At 43.2% G+C, this 25,165-nt stretch overlaps 1 protein-coding gene across 1 annotated transcript in view; it reads left to right on the top strand.

Annotated features, from left to right (window-relative positions):
* LOC146858189 (cyclic nucleotide-binding domain-containing protein 2-like) overlaps positions 1-25,165 on the top strand; it is a 397,706-nt gene that overhangs the window by 311,973 nt on the left and 60,568 nt on the right. Inside the window, exon 7 of the mRNA XM_085648957.1 lies at positions 2,672-2,798. Coding sequence (XP_085505083.1) covers positions 2,672-2,798 — 127 coding nt within the window. The remainder of the gene's footprint in view (positions 1-2,671; positions 2,799-25,165) is intronic.

Raw genomic sequence — 25,165 nt, 5'->3', positions numbered from 1 at the left:
TGTGGTGCTAGCGGTCTGGTGAGGGTGATAGGTTGTGTGTGGTGCGGCAGCTGGACAAACATCACAGACACAAGCAGTTACTTTCTGGACTCCGCCCGAGTGGCAGGACGCCCATTTATTTATACCTGAGGCTGCGCCCGGCCTCAAGGTGCATGCTGCACCAGCAGTGGCTGACGTCACCTGGAAACACTAGACCACTACAGATATCTACCTTTGGAGTGGTCTGTTTAATGCACATTGTACACAACACAGAAGAACTGTAATCAGGGAATCGGAATCTAGAGAAGGTATGGCACAATGTTTTGAGGGGATTTTAATTACTAACTATATATCTGTTTCGGGGCCTACACATATAAAAATATACATGTGACGCAGCAATCCAATATCATATTTGAACTTGAAAAGTACAAGGCATTCTTTTGATAGTTGCATTTTAGAAATTAACAGGCTACATACACATATTTTGAAATATACAGTAGTCACAAAGGGCCATATGTAGGTAGGGACTCATTTACCACTTCATAAATACCGAATTTTACCGATTCGGTATTTATGAAGTGGTAAATGATATGTAGGTAATGAGTCGGTAATATTTACCGATTCGGTAAAAGTCGGTAATTACCGAATCGGTATTTACCGATTCGGTAATGAGGCATACCTTCCCATTGATGGGAAGGTATGCCTCATTACCGAATCGGTAAATACCGATTCGGTAATGGGGGGAACACATGCAAGGGTGGCAGGGTGTCACATTGACACCCTGTTGCACCCCTGTGTGCACATGTGGCACACATACATGCCCTAAGGGCATGTATGTCTGCCACATTGCACACTTCTAAGCACTTTAAAATGCTTTTCAACATCCATTCTTCATTTACCACCAACTATTAGTTGGTGGTAAATACCGACTCCAGAACACACCCACACACTCCCCCTACATCTCATTTTTGTATTCGGAATTTACCGAATCGGTAAAATTACCGAATCGGTAATTTTACCGATTCGGTAAATTACCGAATACAAAAATGATCCCCCTACATACCAAAAGCCAAAATACCGGTCGGTAACGGTATAATTACCGAAAATCGGCCGTTACCGACCGGTATTTGGCTTCCTACATGAGGCCCAAAGTATTTAATTGATGGCAGCCCCCTTTACACATACATAAAGAGCATGCTTTGCCTGGCCAGTTTTCTTTCTGTGTCAGCTTTCCCTTTCATGCTGAACTACTTTACCTGTTGGTGCTGCTTCTTCCGATGCGGATTTAGATTTAGGGCCTCATGTAGGTAGCCGAATACCGGTCGGTAACGGCCGATTTTCGGTAATTATACCGTTACCGACCGGTATTTTGGCTTTTGAGATGTAGGGGGCTCATTTCTGCATTCGGTAATTTACCGAATCGGTAAAATTACCGAATCGGTAATTTTACCGATTCGGTAAATTCCGAATACAGAAATGAGATGTAGGGGGAGTGTGTGGGTGTGTTTTGGAGTCGGTATTTACCACCAACTATTAGTTGGTGGTAAATAATGAATGGATGTGTTTAAGCGTTTTAAAGCGCTTAGAAGTGTGCAATGTGGCAGACATACATGCCCTTAGGGCATGTATGTGTGCCACATGTGCACACATGGCCGTTTCAGGGGTGCAACAGGGTGTCAATGTGACACCCTGCCACCCTTGCATGTGTTCCCCCCATTACCGAATCGGTATTTACCAATTCGGTAATGAGGCACCTTCCCATCAATGGGAAGGTATGCCTCATTACCGAATCGGTAAATACCGATTCGGTAATTACCGAATTATTCCGAATCGGTAATATTTACCGACCAATTACCTACATATCATTTAAAACTTCATAAATACCGAATCGGTAAAATTCGGTATTTATGAAGTGGTAAATGTGTCCCTACCTACATATGGCCCTTAATGAGGTAAAATCATGTCACCCTAGATGACTGGTGCTCCAGCCACCGAGAAGCTGTATGATGGATTGATGCAAACTGTGATTGAGACTCAAGCAAAGCAATAGCTGAAGAGGGCTGACCGAAAGCCTCTTGATTTATGAGTTATTGTTCATATATTGCTATATGTGTTATTGAAAAAAAAAACGGGGATCTGGGGAGACAGTCACGTCTGATGCTAGCCGAGACCTAAAAATCTCAGTGTGGCTCAAATGCAAAGGTTCCCAAACATGGATATCCAGCATCATTCGTGACTAAAGCAGAGAGCACACTCTGTCCAAACGCAGGCAGCTGGGACTGAATACCCTCAATGGAAATGTATTCTACAAAATCCCTTTACCTGAGAACACGTGTCAGTGCCCTCTACTGTTTCATCGCGCAGTGTGTGAGATTGCTGAAATCATTATTTAATGCCGTTTTATACCACCGTGTTGAAAAGCTCTTTAATTGAATCTTTTGGATCAGCCCATGTTTTCTAAAACATGATGTAAACATTTTACAAAGATGCAATAAATAGATGTACAGTCAAACCGATGGATATGGGTTTGTTTCCTTGGCATAGATGTTTTTGTGACACTTGGAAATGCACCTGTTTGGATCCCCGTTGAGCATATATACGGATCAAAATGTTCTTATCTCGTTTTCCTAATGCTTCATCTTTTAACGTCTAGCACCAAATGATCTCCTTGTGTTTGGTCCTCAATTGCCAGGATTCACGAAGCTGCATTAGCTGAAAAGCATTCCATGATGCTGTCCACACCTTACGGAAGAATCCACAAAGGTTTTAATGCTGCTGTTTACCTCAGAATTGACGAGCTGCAAGTGGGTGATTGCATGGTAAGCGTTTAAATAAGTACTCATTGTAGAGTGTCATTGTACTAAAGAAGGTGAAATTTATTATTACTATTGCATGGTGTAGATACAATTATCATTTTGAGGGATTACCCTTGCTGTTTCCACATATAGCGGAGATTAGAGGATGAGAGTATGTATCCACAAGTTTGACTTCATCTATCATTACTCTTTCGTGTCACGCTCCATGCATAAGTGCTCCTTCAAGATTGAGGTCACACTACTGGAGCCTTGCTCGGAATTTCCAATGTGATACAAACTACTTTTCTAGTAGGCCATAATACAAACCCACAACCTACCAACCAAGCACAACCACCAAGAAGATGGTACATGTCTGAAAATGCTACTTTGTCTCCCTTAACTCTCTCTGCTTCACTCAGTGCTTAAGCAAAACCACAAATGTGCTATGACATGATTGGAGCACTTTACCAGCCCTTCTGCAGGATGGACATTGTTTCCCACACACAATATCAATCATTTACAACAAGCAGGGTTGCTTTTTAGCTGTTGACCCAAAAGTGCTTTGGGACCTTATCAGGGGCAAGAAGCTCTATACAAATCTTGCAATACAAGCTAGTACAATCTTGGAGAACTGTGTCTTCCTTTTGTTTTTCAACTTTTCCTGGATTCCGAACCCAATAATCAGTAGTCAGACTAGTGGACTGATCTCTCCATCTGTACTCATTGCCTTGGACACTAATAGAAACCTAGGAAGTAGGGGATAAGTGGGTTAACTAGAGCAGGAGGAAAACTAATGTGACAAAGGGAATATGTTGACAGCTTTCTCCTCATCCACCAAATACAAATGGTTTCATGGAGTTGCATTTAGGAATCAGAACGTGCAGGCTAGCATGTCCTCCATTAACTAAGACAAACTGCTGAAGGAGGGCCACCAGCTTGTTCTGCGTGCACTCTGGATCTAATGTAGCCCACCACTCACCCAGTATTAACAAACCACACATACTCAGATTCCATACATGACTAAGGCAAGAGACCAGTGCTTGAGGATTTGGAAAGCCAATAGCCACTCTCCACACAGAAACAGAAGTTAACAGTCTTGCAATATTAATCTGCTGCACCATATTCTGCTGCACCATATAGCCTGCATGGGGTTGATGGATCCAGAATCTTTGTGCACTCCTGCATGTAAATGAGGATTTTTTTTAGGTGTTTACTTGTCCTTGGCAATGGGAGACCCCTTCCCAATTAATTGTAAATCTGAAGAAAGTGCCAGAGCAAGTAGATGTATTGATAATCTTTTTAGTCCTTTTTATTGAATCCATTGTATTTCATAATCAAGACTCTTTTCTCTTCAGAGTCATTCAAAGACGTAATACAAAATAGAGAGCAAGAGATTTCCAGTAAAGCCAGCAACACGTGTTTCGCCCCAAAAATTGCTTTTCAGCCTGGGGCTTCCTCAGGACTGCTGCGTCAGTTGTAATTTACAGGGTTCACATGCATGTATAATATACATGTTTACCGCAACACCAAAAAGCATTTTAGCCATCATGTATGATTCACAGGGTTAGCATGCATGTATAAGGTACATATTTGCAACAATGCCAAGAAACATTAATGCACAGTTCAGCAATCATTCAAATTAGAAAGATAAAACAGGTAAATACAGAGAGAGAACAAAGAGAAAAAGAAAAAAAGGGAAAAAGAAAAGAGACAAAAAAAGAAAAAGAAAAAAGAAGACAAAAGAAAAATGAAAGAAGGAGAGAAGAAAAGAAGAGGAGAAAGAGAGTAAACATGAGTCATAGTGAAATATTCCATCCAAAAGAGGCGAGGGAAGGAAACACATAACAGTAATGCGATATGTACTTGTTAATTTGGTTAAGTTGTCAAAAACAGGTCAATCAAAAGCCACATACAAAAGAAATACATCATAGATTGAATGTATACATACGGCTATGTTGTGGCATAGTCGAGAACCTTAGATATGAGTCCATACATAAACGTAAAAAACATTATAGAAATGCCAAAACATTAGCACATATCATACTTTATAGATTCCATGTATTTAATTGATAATGTAAATTAATGAGTAAAAAAATGGCTTCTTCTTATTGTGGAGAGAAAATCTTTACTGTCCAGTGACTGAATAATATTTTGTTTAGTCTAAAAATCGGTAGGTGCAAGGGGAACAAATCATAGGACTGTGACCTTGAGAGGCGGTCCTTTATGCAGTGGATTTCCCATGCACCTTCATGATGCGGCGGTGTGCTGTCATATTGCCTGACTGAAGGTCAATAAAACACAGTTGCACAATTGCAGTTACTCGCTTTGTCTCATTACTTACTCAGAAATAGTTGTGTGTGATCTCAGCCCGCCTGTGTCTCCCATCTGGTGTTGCTGCAACACCTGCAGCGCTGTGCTGTGGCTGTGGACATTCCTCACCCTCATCCTCTGATTCAGTGAGTTCCACAGGTGTTCCCTTCTTTGTGGCCAGGTTGTGCAGCATGGCACATGTAGCTATTATTTTGCAGCAGATCAGAGGCCGGTACTGCCGTGCACCTCCACTTTTGTGGAGGCAGCGGAACCTGATTTTCAGGAGTCCGAATGTACGCTCCACCACATTCCGCGTAGATTTATGGGCAACATTAAATCTCCTTTCACTTGGGGTAGTTGGGTTGAGGTATGGAGTCAGGATGAATGCACACACCGCATATGCGCTATCATCTAGGTGTTAAAGGAAGTAAGGTTATTCACAGACAGCAATTGATACATCAAAGGTTTACATCAGGGTGTATCACACAAATTTACCTAGCAGGTATCCTTCTCCAAATTCACCCCCTACAAGACGGGTATAGATTCCACTGTTCCTGAAGATGTAGGAATCATGTGTGCTCCCAGGAAATTTAGCGACGATGTCGGTAATGATGTGAGATGCATCACATATGACCTGTACGTTGATTGAATGTGTTGATTTGCGGTTTCTGTAGATGTACTCAGTAGCAGAGGGGGGGCAGGTTGGTATATGTGTCCCGTCAATGCACGCTATTACATGTGGGAACTGGGGCTTCTGATAAAAGTCCATTTTCGTCTTATGCAGTTCCGCCTGTGTGCTGGGGAACCGGATGTAGTGGTGCATTCTTTGCATCCAGGAATGTGTTGAAGAATCGTGACAAGCAGCTCTGGGAGACACCACCAGCCACAGCTATTACCCCCTGGTAACTGCCGGATGCTAGTAGGTGCAGGCAACAGAGGACCTGTACATGTGGAGGTATTGCGTGTGCCCTTGGTGTCTGGTGCTACAGGAGTGGGTGCAGGTCCCGTATCAGCTCTAGGATGGTGCTTGGGTGAAGCCTGTACCTCTCATGGATTTCTGCTTGTGTGAGTTGGAATAGTGTAATGCGCACTCTGTATACGCGCTCCTCTCGTCTCCAGATCCTCTGTGCTGCTGCTTGCATTCGCATCCGCCTTGCAATGACATAGCGGGCCGCCATTGTGTTCACGCCGATGCATTTTGGGGCTGTTTATATGTTGTGCACCTGGTTACCACCTGCTTTGAATCAGTGTTAATTTGCGTCTCTTAAATAGCGATTTTTCTAACATTCGCTATTAGCGACTTTAGGTACATTGATTTGCGATTTGTTTAGAGATTCCTTATTTTGCGATTCGCTAAATGGGGAGTCGGTGTGGCATAATCGCTATTTAACGAATTGCTATCTGTTTTCCCTATTTTTTACCGATTCTGTATTTAGCAATTCGGTATTTTTATACCTACATATCGCATGGCTGAATTGCAATAGGAAACGTGGAAATTCTACGAATTTCTGCGTTTGCGATCGCTATTTCTCTACCTACATCTGGCCCTAAGTGTCTTGGCTATACTTGACGAGTGTAGTCTGAGTGCTGGGAGTGTGAAATCAGTGCTACACTAAAGTATTTATTGTAAGGATATCAATACCCACCAGTTTTGATCATCATGCATAGATGCTGCCTTTAGGGAATTACATATTTGGAAATCAGATTACACAGATGTATCCTTGATTCACTGTCATCAGTACATTTATTTAAAGGAATTAGACTTGAATGTTGATGTTATTACCAACCATGCAGTCATTTTGTCATTTCTAATATTTCCTTGCCGAGCATAGTCATGAAGGCATATCACAAAAATATTGACAGACATTTGGCTAGATACGTAGATATATTTTTTAAAGATATATCTTTTTTTTACGTCTGTCATGAAATTGGATTGAAGCCTCTCAATTATTGCATTTGTGACTTGCATAAGGGACCTACGTGCCCTATGCAATTTTTTTTGTTTTGAAAGGCGCATCCTAAATGTACGACGGCACCATGCCAGTGGGATACAACTTTTCCAGTTCTAGCAGTTGCTTTTGCAAATGATTGTTTTCAAGTGTTTTAGTCTGATTTGGTTCATTGAACTGAACTAGAATTACTAAATCCAGAGTTCACTGATTTGCTGCATGAAAACTCAATGCAGACCATGACTTTGTTGGTAAGAGCGAGAAAATAGCTGTAGAAAACAAATTATTGTGAAGAATCATATTTATAATTAGCCACCTTTTCAGATAAACAAGGAGGAGCATTTGTGGAGTATGTGACAGCCCCAAAACGGGCCTCCTAAGTTTCTGTATTTTGGACCTTAATAATTGAGTGGAGTTCTATCCCATATCTTTTAACTTCATTTGGAAATATTCAAATCCTGTCTTTGACAGCTATGGGACCTTCAGGCATATGAGTTAGTGTTGTTTGTGTGCAAACTGCATTTAAGCCAGTTGTGGCACTAACTTACATAAGGAGATAGTTGCTAGTTGTGTTCACTCCTTGTATGCAGTTCTCTACCTGGTGATAAGTAGAAATCTATGCTAGCCATAGTAATACATAATTTCAGCTGTTTAGATAGCAGCCGTGTAAATAGTGAAGTTTCACTACTGTTTACAGGACTAGGGGACAAACTGTGCATATTGTTCATTTAACCAGGTGAATAATAAAGTTTCTTTACTGCTAATTGTATTACTGAATATATCAACCCCAGAATATTGTGGTACAAGAATATTAAGGACAGAATATCAAAATGTAAACACATATAGGGAACTTTAGATTTACAATTTCTAACTCCAGATCTACATCCCTTTATGGTATATGTATATATAAATGTGGATGGAGTTAGGTATAGGAAATCTAGACTTACCTACCTGTCTATATTTTTTTGTTCTCAATCTTGTGTCCCATTTGAAGTGGATTCCATACTATCATATAACTTTTGTACCTCCACAAGGGATTGCTTTGTTTCAGGTTCTGATACTGCTTGACCTTTCAGCAACATATAACCTAATTGATTACAGCATATCCTTGAAGAGACTCCCAGATCAGGCATGCATTGCCCTAAAGGCTTTAGATTGCTTTCAGTCAAAATTGCAACCAAGCAGTCCAAATTAGTTCTGCTGCAACATCACCACATAAAGTGCCCAATTGAGTAAAGCAAGGCTCAGAATTTCCATCAATTACTATTCAGCTTGTACAACAGATCTTAGATTTCGAGATGTATGCCAAATACACCCAGATGTACATTTGACTGGATGAATCCCAGAAAGTTAGGAATAAAATACCAATATACCTTAACCACATGTACCATTGGATGCTCAAAAATTCCCTTTGTTTGAATGGATCAAAGATTGAGATCCTCATAGTTGGTGAAACAGACAAGAAATGTGCCCCCTTCAAAAAGACAGAATCTGGGTGTTCCTCTGCATAAAGCCTTAAAGGCAAAAATACTGTGAGTCCTGTTTGATATTGATATGTCTTTTTCTTCTCAAATGAATGAATTGGAGAAAAGCATCAAGTTAAAACTGTATTTGCTCTAAAATATTCTCTCCCTAGTTTACCCATTGTGTGTAACTGATGAGGTCATTGGTAACCCATGCAACAAGAAAGGAAGGAACCTTGGTATATGAGCATTGATTCCACTGGACTCATCTACAGCTTACTCTCCATTACATGCGTACCCTATGCTTTAAATAATAAGTATGAAATGAATAAAACCCTACAAACGTGGCTGAAGAGAAGTGAATATAAACAAAATATTTTTAAATAAAAAATTCTTTTTAGAAGCCGACCATGAAGAGTTGCAATGCTTTGTATCAGTCATTCAACTAAGTCCACATGTAGCTCATGTGAAAATTGATAGCTCTCCTCTCTGGCCACCTCTCTCATAACTCACCTCATTTGGAGTGTGGTGGTGGTAGGTTTTCCAGTGGCAGCCAACGATGCTCCACTGAAGGGAAACACCTCTCCATGGAATGCTGCGGAAGCAAAAATGGTGAGCATTTTTTGTAGCTAGGTCTGCCATGTAAACCACGTCAGTCCTCGAAAGGAAACGCCCATGCAGATAAGAGTTTGGTTAAGAGAAAAAGGTTCCGCCTTGGTGTGGACAACTGCAACAGGCCAAAATTTGCGTTCGCCACTCTAACTGCTGCTGTGGGTTTTCTCCATAGCCGGCTTTGTTGGTGAGCAGTGAAGAATTTTCTTAAAAGATGGCAGACACTAGCCTGCCTAAGTATCATTTAGAAATCACAGTTAGTATAAATGCTGAAATTCTAACATGCTTCAGTTTGTTATTCATGAATGTTTATTTTAAACACTGTTATTAAGTCCAAGTTGAGTCAGTGGTGCAGGAACAATTTTCCGAGTTGGGGTGCTGCAGTTAATGCTACATCACTGAAGTCATACTGATTGTGAAAAATCAAAGTGTCACTCAAAGAACAAGTGTAGCAAACGATCCACGTCCATTCAGCATGGAAGTGGTAAGGGTGTAGGCTGTAGCTCGTAGTGCATTTTGGAGGGATGTATGATGGAATAACGCATTCCGTTGTAATGCATGCCATTACAATGTGACTATTACAATGTGTATTTCATTATCACGCATAACCTATGCCACGCATATTTTTACAATGATTATGTCTTTACCACGCATGTCTCTACAACTAATTTAATTGTAACAGCATGAGTATTAAAGACATATGTGTGGTAAAGGTTTTCCCTGATCCCAGCCATGAGCCATAAAACCAGCCCCCGGTGCAACCCCTCCTGGCCCAGGATCTTTTTAAAAAACTCAGCCTCAGCCCTGACCCCTAAAACTAGACCCTGGCGCAACCTGCCTGGCTCCCAGCGTTTTTTAGAAAAAAAATCCCCCCCTAGCCCTGAGCCCCAAAACTAGACCCTGGCACACACATCCCCCCTCTGCCCGGACCCCAGCTATTTTAAAAAGCCAGGCCCCAGCACTGAGCCCTAAAACTGGACCCATAGCACAACCCCCTGCTCCCTGTCTTTAAAAAGAAAAGCTGATCCCAGTCCAGAGCCCTAAAACAGGCCCCCAGTGAACCCCCCCTTCCAGCCCCCAGCTCTTAAAAAACACCCACCCCCAGCCCAAAGCCGCCCTTCGCCCTCCTGTGCAATTGCCCTTCAAGGCTAACTCACGACGCAGGTCGTTTTTGATTCAAAGAGGAAGCGGAAGGGTCTCTTCGGTCCTCTAACGATACCGATTGCCACACATACCACTGATACCACATACCACTGATACCACGCATGTGCCCATACCACCAGTACCACACATATGCCCTTACCATTCATACCTTTACAACATAATTTGTTGTAATGACGTGTGGTAAAGGCATATGCGTTGTAAAATCACACGTGGTAAAGGCTATGCGTGGTAACAGTACACATGTTGTAACAACCGTGTCGTAAAGGCTATGCATGGGTAACAGCCGTGTTGTAATGGCTGTTTCTCATTTTGGAGCACTGTCGCACATATATTACTAAAGCATGCTGTGTTAGTGTACTTTTACAGAAAGCACATCCTCTATTGAATTGACCACTAAATTTGCGTAGACATACAGCATTGCTCATAAAATAATGTTTAGAAATCGGGTTTTGACAAATATTTATTATTTGTGCATCACCAAAAAAAGTATCTTGATTTATTTTAATGTTATATTTTCTATGTCCTTTGTTTCCATCACAATTACAAAAAATGTGCTTTATGTGTGCTTTCGTAATGGGTGATATATTTTCAAATATTTGGACAAATAATTTAAAGGTATTTAAATGTTGCTGTGTTAGAATGAAATTGACATTCAATTGCTTTTCCTTTCAAACACCAGTACCCCAGTAAGACTTTCACAAAATTTACTTAATATCCTTAACTTTGACGTCAGAGTCAGAAAACACCATTCTCCTTGTTAAAAGAATAATCAGAAATGTATCAGAAAACATAGCCTTCCATTTGACCTTTGAACACAACAAATGTGAAGGCCTCTTTATTGCTCATTTACCTTCTTAAATCCAGCATGGTTAATTTGGGGGTGCTGTAGTACACCCACACCCCTACGTCTAGCGTCTATGGGCTGACTTTAAATTAATTAGTCACGTAGGACATCATTTAATTCTGAGGTGCAGTTACCATCGGCGCCCCAGTGTCAGGACCAGACTGGAAAATAAAATTTGCCCTGGCAGTTATACTGAAACCAGCCCAACATTGCAGAAGGCTGTTAGTAGGATGAGCAATAGAAGTCCATCGTTCTCTGAAAGCAACCCCTTATCCTGTCGTCCACTGATTAAATGCCAGTGGGGCAGAATGGCCAGTCCAGTCCTGCATAAAGGGAAAAGTTGTTAAAACACTATATTTCGATGCAAAAAAGTCCATTCTTAACACCACTAGTGTTTTCATTTGATCACTGATGTTACTGCTATTTTCCTGGGGCCTTATTATACAGAGTACCTGGGTTTGCAAGAGCATTTATGCTGATTCTTTTGTCTCCCCAGGCAATTTGGCATTACAGAAGGGGCCGCGGCTGCTCATGACGTGACCAATTCTGTAATACGAATCAAACTAGGCACAAAAGGTAGGCCGGACAATAACAAAGCAGTGTTCACTCATTTACATGTGGACATGACCCCATCCAAAGGAGGTAATCCTTTCCCTTTGCACCCGTGCTCTATGAAAAACACAGCTGCAGGGTCAAGAAACTTGTCGCAGGATCTGTCAGCGCTCTAATTTGTCTTCAATGTTCATACTAAAAATGCACCAGTGACTAGGACCGGGAGCGGCATAGTCCCAAAACGGACTTTGGTGCTCCCCGATTGGACCAGTCATTAATACAATTATGATCAAGTTCGATAATCAATACTGAGACATTCTTCAAGAATGACAAACACCAGATATAGTTTGAAATTTTATATAAGCAATTTATAGCCAAAGTACATAAAACATGCCATCAAAATGTTAGCAGTAAAGCTAGCAAATCTTAGGTACAAAGAACTCTGTACATACAGTTCTATATGACATCCGGCATAGATGTGTCTTCTAAAGATGGGGAATAAAGAGTTCCAGTGTACAGGGGAATACACGTCTTTTTATAGGACTTTGGACAAAGACTTCCATACATTCTACACAAGTACACGGTTCTCAGAATGTGCCCCTCTGAGGAACAAGCAACAAGAAACATTTTACAGCACTATACATACGGGGATTCTTTCATGGTAGTATTACATTGCATTTCAGTCGTTCGCACAGTTTATTCGAGCATACTAGGTGATATATTGTGCAATGATAGCCTGAGACAGTTGTGATGTCCTTGGTTAGGTACAGTGCAGGAAAGGTCTCTGGGAACACTCTGTTTATTATTGTAAAGTTCACAATTCTTTGATTAGAACAAGAAACAACAGTATTAGTCGTCATGTGGTGTATTGTGAGATCGATTTAAGATGACTTTGGTATTTTCTTCTTGGAATCTCCCAAATCCTTTCAAGGTATCATAGAGATCGCTTTGCTTTTATTCTACCTTTACGTTAAATCTCTTTCATTTCCTCCCTCTCATTGTTGATGGCTTCTTTATACACAATTCATACCTTTGTTTGATGAAAGTCTCTTGCAAAAGTTTAGGAAAATAAGCACACATGCAATGCGGATTAGTATAACTTGTGAGGGGTTAAAACCAACTTTAGAATTCCTCCACCTATACTATAAAGCCACTCTACTATCTTACCAAACCTTCTTCCCCTAGATCCAAATATAGATCCTAATTCCTCTCGGGCTCAGGACTCTTCCAGCTCAGTTAGTTCATGCATTATGTTTGTGTTTTTAGTAATATAGCTCTCACGCTGCTTATCTATGCACAGTATGTAAGCACAGCATTCCAGAGCGTGAATGACTTTGCAAACTCTGCCTTCCTTCACGAGGAATAAATCCAACGCAAGACCATTTTGAATATTATAGATCTTATTGCAAGCAGTTCTTTATTGATTACTGTTAGCGCTCCCACCAGGTTTATAGCAAGCAGATCTGCCATTGGGGACCTCTTTGTAATCTTTGCATCATTTAATACCATTCCTATAGAAGGTATGAGTGCTCCAAAGATATCACTAAGGATCTGTTTAAAACTAGGCTTGCTTCACCTAATGTATTGCTCGAGAGGAAAATCTAACGTGTTAGTGTGATAGATCCTAGGGAAAACTAGAGCTGCAAAACAACTGCTTACCCAATTATGTGGCAGTTGGAAAAAAGCTTCTTTACTGCATGCCTAATAGATTCCTTTTATAATTACCACTTATTCCGAAAAGGTTTTTCCCTTGACTTAGTAATTGTGCTCAAATTTGCTCCATTCCAATTTCTAAACATTCTCATTTCCGTCTGATTGCCCTACTATACATAAATATCCCTTCTTGGTGACATCAATGCTCAATCTTGGGGGTGGTTCCTTTAAGGTCTCCTTACCTTTCCCAATCAAATGTTCTGCATTCATCTTCCTTTCCCCTTTCTCTACATCTCTTCTTATCCTCTTGTTCAGTTAATCTATAAACATCCTTCAATCTTTTCTAATTGTGCAGGTGAAATCATGCATACTTTGATTAGCAGCGCTCATGTTAGTTATGGGGTAAAGAATTTCGTCATATACTAATCATATACCCACGCTGTTCCCTTGACTTAAACACTTTGTAAGAAGGATAAACATGTTTAATCAACCACAAATACAGATTTCCACCACTCACAATTGGCACATCTTCTGATGGATTATAAAAATTGGTGTTACAACAGCTTAATGGAATCCTATTGGTAAAAGAGATTTAGGAACCCAGAGCAAGAAAAGGAGTATGACATAGGTATATGAAAATAGGCTGCTCTCTCTGCCACGGAAACTGGAAGTAAGAGCACACATAGCAATTTTCTGCTCCCATAAATTTCACATATTCAGATAACATTTGATAATACACATTATAACTGCACACACTCTCATGCTGTGGGACATGTAAGACCTTACTCTCGTATGTGGGTGTTTTGACTACAGATTTAAAGGTAGAGTTCATTAGGGCATGAGGGATATCCACACCCAACAAATAAACATCCAAACATTTAAACAGAAATGGCTACTGCCAAACTTACAAGCAAACTTATGCAGTGCTGCTGTGCCATTTTAACCTATAGCAGATAATGGAAATCTCACAATATTAGATGATGGTAGATTGTCTTCTCGGTTCTACCCTATTGTCACTACCCTATCTTGAAAGCTACAGGGAGTTTTAATCTGCATCAGCTGGAGGCCTTCAGGTAGCTACCATCCTCTGACCACTACCCTAACTATCGGGACTGTCCTTTCAGCATTTGTCAATAATCTACCTGGATGTGCTCTATGTATGGCTTGTCTTGGTCTCAGGGAGGTTTGTCAATGTCAGTCAGACAATCATCAGATTCAAATTTAATTTACTTAGTTTTTTTAAATCTGCAGTTAAGCTTAGATCTAGTTGTGATTAACTTGTGCGTTTTTTACATATCACTTATTGGCAATCTTTTATGGCAGTTTTCTTGGTTTTATCTATTGTCAATGTAGTTGCAATAACCAGTCAATCGAGGTCACTACGCACTTTATCATGTTTTGCATACTCCACTAATAATAAATAAGGTCCTTTATTATTTTGTGGTTCATAGTGGTGTATTTTGTGTAAACCACTTTGGCATTTCTCCACCATTTCTTTATATCTGATGTGATAAGTTGTTTTTAAAGTAGTCATTTTAACGATCTAGTTGCTGGTGTGAGACTCGTGCTTTCTGTATTTTGTCTTTAATACACATTTTTGGACACTATCTCATCTGGTACGTGTTTTATCTGATGTTTGTTTTTATCTGTATTTCATGTGTGTGCTTTTATGGTTTTTGTGAAAGGAACCAAATAAAGATTATTGATTCATTGATTTATGCAAGGTATGTACAATCTGGGCCGGAATACTTAAGGTTGATCTTTCTTTCCCTTTTGGGTCACTTGGTACTGGTCAGGTCCAGGCTTTCATCTAAGTCTTGCTGATCATTCTGTTCTGCTCCTCTAACTCACTATCTTCCCTAATTGGCTCTGTTCTTTTCTTATCTATCAATGGTATCTTTCTGGTGGGTATAGCTCTTGGCCAGCCTTTCTCAGTTGGGCCGCGATCCTTCGAGGTGCTTGATCTTTCTGGTTCTGATGAGGCTGAATCACTCTTAGAAGTGAAACTTCCTTGTGCCACGCTACCCTCTGACTCTTGCAACTTTAGCTGCAGAAGTTAGTTTCAGCTTTCCATGAATTTTCATTGTCCCAGCGAATGCGTATTCTCAATCCAATGGGTGCTATCACAGTGATCACTGAAAAAACAGCGCCTTCGTCTGGCTCTCGTCGTGGATGACGCTCGTCTGATGAAGACTGTGGATCCTTGGACTGGTCTTACTTTTCTTCAGAAGCCTCTGACACTTCAAACTTGGGGTGACTTGAGGAGTTAGTGGATGTTGGATCCACTTCTTTCTCTTCTTGTCTTGCTCTTTTGGTGTGGGAGGCATGTATCTAGTTCAGCAGACCAGCACACTTGACTGCAGTGTTGGTGAGCAGGATCACCCACTAATGGCCTCTCCAGCGCTCCTCCAAGCAAGATTTGCAGATGTGCTTCTTTACATGAATCCACTCACTCGAGTTCTATCATGTCCTGAAGATTCTCGTACAGCTGGAATAGCAGCATCAACCTGATGAGAGATAGAAAGCACCATATCACATAATCCCTTGCAGTACCTGAAAACCATCTGTGATATTTACAAGAGCAGCTGTAGGAACAGATGGAATTTGCATGGCTCTCCCCATCAGCACCTCGTGAGGAGACAATGCTGTTCGCTTACAGGGGGTACTTCGGCTACTCATTAGAACCAAAGGAAGAGCATCAGGCCATTTGGGAGACGTAGAGGCACAGTGTTAGAAATGGGGTCTTTATTTGGCAGAGGTTTGTAACCTGTCCAAGTAGGGACAACCACCCTAGTCAGGGTAAGTCAGATACACACCCTAAATTAGCCTGTGCTCACTCTCTGGTAGCTTGGCACAGAGCAGTCAGTCTTAATTTAAGAGGCAATGTGTAAAGTATTTGTGCAACACTTAAGATACAGCATCTCAATGAAAACACCAACATTATTTTAGAAAAATAGAGACTATTTATCTGAGTAAAACAAGGCTGAAATGACAAAAATCCAATCATTAGAAGTTGAGATATGACATTTTAAATAATAAATGTCAAAACAGAGTTTAGATGTCAATAGGGCTAAAAGGTTACTTGAGGTTGCGCTAGACCTGGGTAAATCTGAAAAGTCAAGCCGACCATGATGGAGCCAGGTCAAATACAGTTCCAAACAGGTCCAGCTGAAGTTTTACCTTCTCAAGCTGAGCGAAGAGCCTCGTTCACGATGAAGAGGTTTGCCAGGAGTGCAGTGATTGTCCGTGGTGAGCGAAGAGCCACCGCGTGTTATGGACAAACAGGCGGGGGCCTCTTGGGCGGTGATGCTGCTGTGCAAAGAGACGAAGTGGTGCCCTCTCGCGCTGATCCTTCATGCGAGTGACTCGGTTCTTGAGCGAACGGGTCCGTTCTCTATTGCAAAGAACCCAAAGGCTTAATTTAAAGGGCTCAGGAGAGGTAGATGGTGAAAGCAGCTGCAGAACCTACTTCTGGGCACATCAGGCAAGGGTAGGACTCACAAAAGGCAGAGTCCAGCAGCTCCAGCAGAATTGTAGGAAGTCTTTTATGTCCCTGAGACTTCAGAAAACAGGAGGCAAGCCAGTAAGCCCTTGGAATCACTCTGGGTTCAGTTCTTGACCTCTGAAGGGCAGAGATCAGTAGGCAGCAGGGCAGTTCAGCAAAGCAGAGAAGCAGTTCCTCAGAACAGTCAGTCATAGCAGAGTGGCAATCCTTCATCACAGCAGCCTTTACTGCAGCAAAGTCCTTCCCAGGTCCTGTAGTGTACTGATTTGCTAGGGTCAGTCATAGCACTTATAAACAAAAGTGCCTTTGATGTAGGGTGTGATTTCAAATGAGTTCTCTGAAGTGCACAAGGATCCCTTTGAACCCAGCCTTGACTCCAGACTACCAATAGGGTGTAAATCAGCCCTTTGTGTTAGGGCAGGGCACAACCTATTCAGATGTAAGTGTGAGCCACCTCTCCCCCTTCCTGCCCAGGAAGGCAACCAGTATGCAGATGAATCTCCTGTCACACCCAGCTCTTCCTGTATTGTGGCTGTCTAGAGGCAATGCACAAAGTGTAGCTGTCACCCATAAGTGTATTAGAGACAGGCTGTCAGACACAAAGAGTCATAAGCATAGAGAAATGTCCACTTTCTAAAAGTAAAAACCTATAGGGGTTAAGCCCAACGGACCGGGGCCAGGTAGGGCTATTCAAAATTCAGAACACAAAACAATGAACCCGGCTCCGTACTACCGTACACTCCTACTACTCATGGAGTGACGAACAGTAAACTATTTTATCTGTCCGAATGGAATTTTTATTAGACCATTCCTTTTTCTTATTCATTTAAAAATTGATCAAAACAATTGTTTGGACTGAAAAAGAAACACAGACTTATCAAATTCACACATGAACTTACACTTATATACAATTCACATTAACATACACTTAAAGACAAAAATGGACTGAGACACTGTGAAAAAATTATTGGCAACAGCTTGCAACATGACAAAAGCAGCAAATGAATTCATAGAATAATCTGATGCAAAACACATTCTTAGGAAAATTTACATCATATACAAAATTTAGTCATAAATATGAAAATGTCCAATGTTATGAACCACATGTGTTATTCCAACTCCAGCGTCAAAAAAGTGTCTGAATAGTATATCAATCCTTTATCCAATAATTTCCTTCAACGCTCGCCGCATTCAGAATTAACTGAATGCCTCCCAAAATGCCAACGCGTTTTAAGACCCAGGCGAATAGTACTGGGACTATCATCAGGGCTTCATATAAATGGACCGGATATTCTACAAAAAACAAAATAAATAAATGATGCAAAAACAGCGTCAACCCGAACTAACTCTCGCTCTTGTACATGTAACTAACTTAGTGAGTAGCTGTTTTCTAGCGATGGAGCGACTGCTCCAGCTCATTTGCTCCAAGAGTTTTCGGCTTTCCTGCCACTGGACTCGTTTATGTTACTGCCTATGAGGCTCCCTTAACACTTTGCCAGTATGAATTTCTGAAATGAAAGAACCAAAGTATTGAATATATCTACTGCTACTCTCGGCTTACACCCCCAGAGGGAAGCACCAAAAAGATATGTACCTTTACTGTAGAGTATGGGCAGGACTGAGTTCCTTGAAGACTCTTTATTCTACAAATGAAAAAAAAACAGTTGTCCTCATTTAACAATGTATCCAAACAGGCAAAATGCATGAAGCACTTTAACACACTATTAACAAGCGGACTTACTTTACCGCATCTTCACCAATTCAAAACTCTGAATGTAATGGACTTTCCTTTTGCTCAAATACGGGCGTGCTTTCCCTCACGGGTATTATCTATAACAAGTACAAACGTAAGCGCATTTAAGCATACGGTCGTATGTTTATTAGTATTCAGGCGAATTTTTCGGCAAAACTCTAATGCCTCCAATTTCATTTTGGTAAAATCAGTCATTCTATTGGGGACAAATTTAAGGCCCAGTTCTAAGACAGAAGATTCCTCTTTTGTCAATTGTCTCTGTGAAAGATTAATAATACTAGAGGGTTTCACGACTTGTAGTACTGTCGTCGAGTCCTCCTCTCCCACTGCTGAAATTTGAATCTTGAATCTTGAAATCTAACTTCACCAGTAAGGAAGATTTATCATTACCATTCAAAACAAAACAAACATGAAAAGCTACTCCTTTCTGATCAGGAATTACCACGTAAAAGTATATAAGGGAATTCCCAATTGTAATAGTAACAAGATTAGGGAGTGTAGAGGGAAGGCCCTACATGGGCTCCAGAGATGGATGCGTCCTCCACTTTCAATTAATTTTTAAACAAAAAGATCCATCTCTTTAGAAAAAAAGAGGAAATTCAAAACCTGGGTTTAAAGAGACGGGGATAGATGAGTGTAGGTGTCCCACAATGGTTGGACATACACAGAGTTGTTTAAATACCCCTCACACACCAAGAATGACCCATGGTGTCATGCTTCATAATAGGGGTCTTCCCGCCCCGCTGCGGGACGGGGCGTGCTACGACCTACGAGTACGTGGGAGCACTGATGATAAAGTGCTATGTGTAGTGCAATGGGAGGGTCTGAGGTAAATGTGAATGTGAGATTAAAAAGGACCTGGCCCCTAGGACAAAAAAACAATAAGGAGCCTCAATGGTATCCTTAAACAGCTGGCTGTTTAAGGATACCATTGAGGCTCCTTATTGTTTTCCCACCCGTCCTAAGGTTCATGAGGCAACACCTCACGTACACTTAAAATAGATACGCATACCATTAGGTACTGTATATTTTCGCATGATAGAATTGCATTTCTTCACTTATGGTGATAGTATTTTCATAAGTACATGAAATTTTCATATAGGAGGGATCTTAACCCTGTCCTGATGAAGATGCTTTGCATCGAAACATGTTGACAACATACTAGGAGTAAACCACACATTGAGTAGGAAGTCTCCGCACCACCTTTTTACTAGTACCAGCCCCCTCTGACTTATTAAAGTTGTTTTTTTTTTTGTCCTAGGGGCCAGGTCCTTTTTAATCTCACATTCACATTTACCTCAGACCCTCCCATTGCACTACACATAGCACTTTATCATCAGTGCTCCCACGTACTCGTAGGTCGTAGCACGCCCCGTCCCGCAGCGGGGCGGGAAGACCCCTATTATGAAGCATGACACCATGGGTCATTCTTGGTGTGTGAGGGGTATTTAAACAACTCTGTGTATGTCCAACCATTGTGGGACACCTACACTCATCTATCCCCGTCTCTTTAAACCCAGGTTTTGAATTTCCTCTTTTTTTCTAAAGAGATGGATCTTTTTGTTTAAAAATTCCCAATGGTAACCTATGAGAGGAGTAGGCCTCAGATAAGTGAAAAACGACATAGGTTGTTTGTCACTACCTGGACATGTCAAACATAAAAGTACATGTCCTTCCTTTTGCTTACACAGCACCCTGCTTTAGGGGTGACCTACGTGTAATAAAAGGGACGTTTAAGGTTTGGCAAGAAGTTTTAAATGCCAAGTTGAAGTGTCAATAAACTGAAAACACAGGCCCTGCAGTGGCTGGCCTGAGACATGTTTAAGAAGCTACTTATGCGGGTAGCACAAGCAGTGCTGCAGGCCCACTAGTAGCATTTAATGTATAGGCCCTGGGCACATGTAGTGCACTTTACTAGGGACTGATAAGTAAATTAAATAGGCCAATTGGGTATGAACCAATGCTACCATGTTCTAGAGAGAGAGCACATGCACGTTATCACTGGTTAGCAGTGGTGAAGATCCCAGAGTCCTAAAGGCAAAATAAACAAGATCAGAACAAATAGGAGGAGGAAGGCAAAAACCCTGCAAAAAGGGCCATTTCCAACATACGGTCTTTGGCTAATTTAACTTTTAGTATTCCATTCAATCTCTTTACAATGCCCAACACCTGAGGCCTGTATCAACATTGGAATTTCTAGTCATTTCCCTAATGCTGCACACAGCAACTGCATTACCTCACTGTTAAAGTGAGTTCCTTGATCTGATTCAAGATGAACTGGCATCCCAAATCGCTGTATTGACTCCCACAGCAATAGTTTTGCAACTGTTAGCCTGTCACATCTCCTGGTGGGATATGCCTCAACCCATTGTGAGAACAAGCATACAATGACGAGGATATACCTCAATTGGTTTCATCAGGGCATCTCCACAAAGTCAAACCAGAGATGATTAAAGATAGACCATCAGGCTTCCCAATGTGACTTATAGGGCCATATTTATGAAGCCTTTTTGAGGTTGCAAAAGGGCCGATTCGCAGAATCGACCCGTTTGCGAATGCAAAAAAGGCTTTGCACATGTATCAAACCCAAATTGTGATCCGGTAACCTGTTACAGAATCATAATTTTGGTTTGTGATACAGTATTAGGAAGTCGCGTGTTTAGGGTGTCCCTTCATATTACCAAATCGTATTGATATGTATGAATGTTTTGCGACCGAAATGCGGTCTCAAAACATTCGCATTTTACCACCTACTTCAAGTAGGTGGTAACCCATTCGCAAATGGGAAGGGGTCTGCAAGGGACTCCTTCCCATTTGTGAATGTTTGTAAAAGCATTTTTTAAGAGCAGGCAGTGGTCCAAGAGACCACTGCCTGCTCTTAAAAAATGAAAGCAAAACTTTTCATTTTTCTTTTTATAAAGCAGCCTGTTTTCCTTTAAGGAAAAAAGATTGCTTTACTTAAAAGCAATCACAGACATGGTGGTCTGCTGACCTGCGATTCCTAATGGGTCACAAATTGCGACATGATATTCATGAGGTGGGTCATTTGTGACCCACTGGGAATCTAAGAAAGTGTTCATAACACTTTCATATATGCCGTTTTGCGATTTCCTAATTGCGAATCGCAAGGATTCGCAATTAGGGAATCGTGAAACATTTTCTTCATCCATATGGCCAATAGTCACCACAACTCTTTTGCCCATGTTCGATTTCTGGCAGTTAGCACGTTGGCACAGGCTTTTTCCATAGATTGGAAATGAATATACCAATAAAGCCAGAAAGTAGACACCATTCCAACTCTACCCACATGTGTTTGACCATGCATGTGCCTCACCATCATGGGCAAGAGGGAATCGGAGATACCTGACTTCCCGTCATTGGACACCCAAATGTCACTAGCATTCTTCACACACCCCATCTTTTCCCATTTGTCCTTCTCTAGCTCTGGGGCCATATGTTGCAATTCTCGCAGCTCATTGTAGGTATGTACAGTATTCAGTAGAATATTGTAAATAGTTTCTCCCTCTGCATTACATAGTTCATCCATGTGTAAAGTGCAGGACTCAAGAGCGCGATATCGGGCAATTTAATCGATATAACGGTTGCCCCTGGTGACCAAATCACTGCCACTCTTATGTGCATCACACTTCACCACAGCAATTTCCCTTGGCAATTGTAAAGAATCCAACAGATTTGAAATATACAGTCCATTCTAAATGGGGGAACCAGCATAGGTTATGAAACCTCATTGTGATCACAGCTTCCTGAATTCATACATAACTCTAAACCCATGCTCGCTGTCCCTATTAATGGTAACTCGTTAGCCTTCTGATGTACAGCAGGCTCTGGTCAGGGCGATCCATTTGGCCACTTTTGCAGACATTACATGGAACAAGTAAGATGCTTCCATAACTCTGCTCAAAATACACACTGCAGAGGGGGAGGAGCCTAGCGCGCATCCAAGATGGTCGCGTGAGCACAGGGCTCCCCGGACCCTTTCTGCTCCTCGGAATAAATCCTGAGACTATCCTGAGTTGGTGTATGGAATCTGAGAGAAGAAGACCAGCTGACTATATATCTCTTTCCAAAATTCTAATCGGACCTGGGAATCCTGAGTTATCGTCGCCGGAACTTTTGGGACCCACCCGACGGAGGAGGCCGGGGTGGAGGTGACCCGTGGGGCCGGGCTGCAATTGAACAACAGCGGCCTCAGCGCGGTGCCAGTCACCGATTCAGCACTTTCGGTTTCGATTTTGGCCTTCAGGAGATCAGCTGGCGTGCGTGCTCAGGGTGGCGGGGTGCCTCTTGGGCCTCTGCCCGAGGTTTGCTTCCATCTGCTACTGACGGGTCTGACGCCTCCGACCCCTACACCGACAGTTTGTGATCCTTTCTCTGGCACCCGTGCACCCCTTGATCGGAGGTCCCATTGAGTGACGGCGCTCACATGGCGGGCAAAGGGGGACCGGAGGGGCGCAAGACCAAGGCTTCACTACGCGGGGGAGCGGTCCAGAGCAACAACATGGACCGCTATACCCAGGGCAGGGGGTCCCCTGGCGCTGCTGGCCTCTCCCCGGATGCTGCGGGGGGAGGCACGACCGTCGCTGCGGAACCTTCCCTACAGGACATTATGGGCGCCATCGAGGGCATCAGGGAAACTATCGCGACGCAATATGAGGCCCTGGCCCGTAAGATCGACACTGTCGCGATCGACGTCACCCTGATTCGGGCCGACCTCTCTAAAACCAACGAGAAGGTCCAGGCCCTTGATACACGGACCTCCACCTTGGGTGCGGAGGTGTCGGATCTGCGGGCCGCGCTTGGGGACATTAGAGTGGTCAACGACCACATGGCCCGGCGGCTTGAGGACTTCGAGGGACGGGCCCGACGCAACAATATCCGTATCATTGGGGTACCGGAGTCCTCCGACAGCCGCCCGGTGGACCTCGTGGTCGAGGAACTTATCCTGCAGCAGCTGTCCCCGGTTGGCCTAAGTAAATTCTTCGCTGTGGAGCGGGCCCATCGGGTTCCTGGCGGCCGGCCGCGGCCGGGGGCCCCCCCGAGGCCTATCGTGGCTAAACTGTTCCACTACAGGGACCGCGATGCTATTCTGCAGGCTTCACGGACCCGTGGCCCGGTCCGCTACGAGAACTCGACCGTCAACTTTTACCCGGACTTCACGCAACTGGTCCAGAAACAGCGGATGGGATTCCAGGGGGTGAAGCGCCGTCTCCGCGAGCTAGGCCTGAAGTATTCGATGCTCTACCCGGCGAAACTTCGAGTGGAGCATGGAGAGCGGACAGTCTTTTTTGACACTCCTGTGGCCGCAAGTGACTGGCTGGACTCGCTGCCGGACGGGGGTGGCCGGCCCGGGCCCTCTGGGGGCACCGCAGGTGACGGGTCCCCTTAGACTGACCTTTGGTCCTTGCTTTTGCGTTTTTGCACTGTACAGTTGGGTCTTACTTCTTTTGCATACTGTGTTTTACCAGGACCCGTGAGGGGTGCGGGCGGGTTCGGGTCCCTTTCCTCCTCCGGGGTCTTTTTGTAGAATGGGGTTAGCGGGGCGACAGGCACACTGCAAGTTGGGGGGGGTCTTAGGCCCGCAGGGGTGCAGGGTGGGGGGCGGTGGACTTGGGGTGGGGTTGGGGGGGAAGAGGGGTTGTTTAGTTGTGTGTTTTTTTGTTTACAGGGCGAGGAATTGATTTTTATCCATATTTGGGAGCGGTGCTGCGGGCTGGGGGCTTCTTGCTCTATTGGAGGGGATGGGGGGAGACGGGTTGAGGCTTATGTCGTGGAACGTCAATGGGTTGGGGGACCGTATTAAGCGGGGTGTTGTACTGCAATATTTGCGCCGTTTGACTCCTGATGTGGTGTTTCTCCAGGAGACGCATTTGGTCGGCAGTGTCTGCCATGCGATGCACAGAGGGGGATACCGCCTCGTAGCCCATTCTGGTTTCACAACTGGCTCCAGGGGGGTGGGCATTCTCCTGCGAACCTCCCTTCCGGTGGAGATCACGAGGATAGTCTCGGATGACAGAGGGCGCTATGTGTGTCTGATTGGGAGGTGGGAGGGGCAGCCCCTTACCCTGGTTTCAGTCTACGTCCCCCCGGGCCTCCAGAACTCCACCTTTGCTGATTTGGGTCGAATGCTGCTTGACCTCCCGGACGGCCTCCTGCTCATGGGCGGGGACTTTAATTCTGTGGTTTCGGGTGAACTGGATCGTCACCCACCGAGGACCCTCCCCGCTGCCCAGTCATGGCTGGGTGGGATGTTGGAGACCTTCGGCTTGGTGGATAGTTGGAGACTACTGCATCCGACCCAGTGCCAGTTCACTTTTCATTCGGGGGCGCATGGGAGTCTCTCCAGGTTAGACTACTTCCTTATGCCAGCGGCGCAGACTGGTCGGATTCGAGAGGTCAGACACCTGGCGCGTGGTATCTCCGACCATTCTCCGCTGTGGCTTCTCTTTGACACCGGGCCGCGGTCCGCAGGGCGGATAGCTCCCATTAACCCCTGGTACCTGCGGGACCCTGTGACTCGTGACAGCCTGGTTAAGGCCATGGACCAATACTTCAGTGAAAACGAGGG

This window comes from Triturus cristatus, chromosome 3_2, assembly GCF_964204655.1.
Source record: "Triturus cristatus chromosome 3_2, aTriCri1.1, whole genome shotgun sequence".
Lineage (NCBI taxonomy): Eukaryota > Metazoa > Chordata > Amphibia > Caudata > Salamandridae > Triturus > Triturus cristatus.
This window is presented reverse-complemented; position numbering and strand designations above follow the sequence as displayed.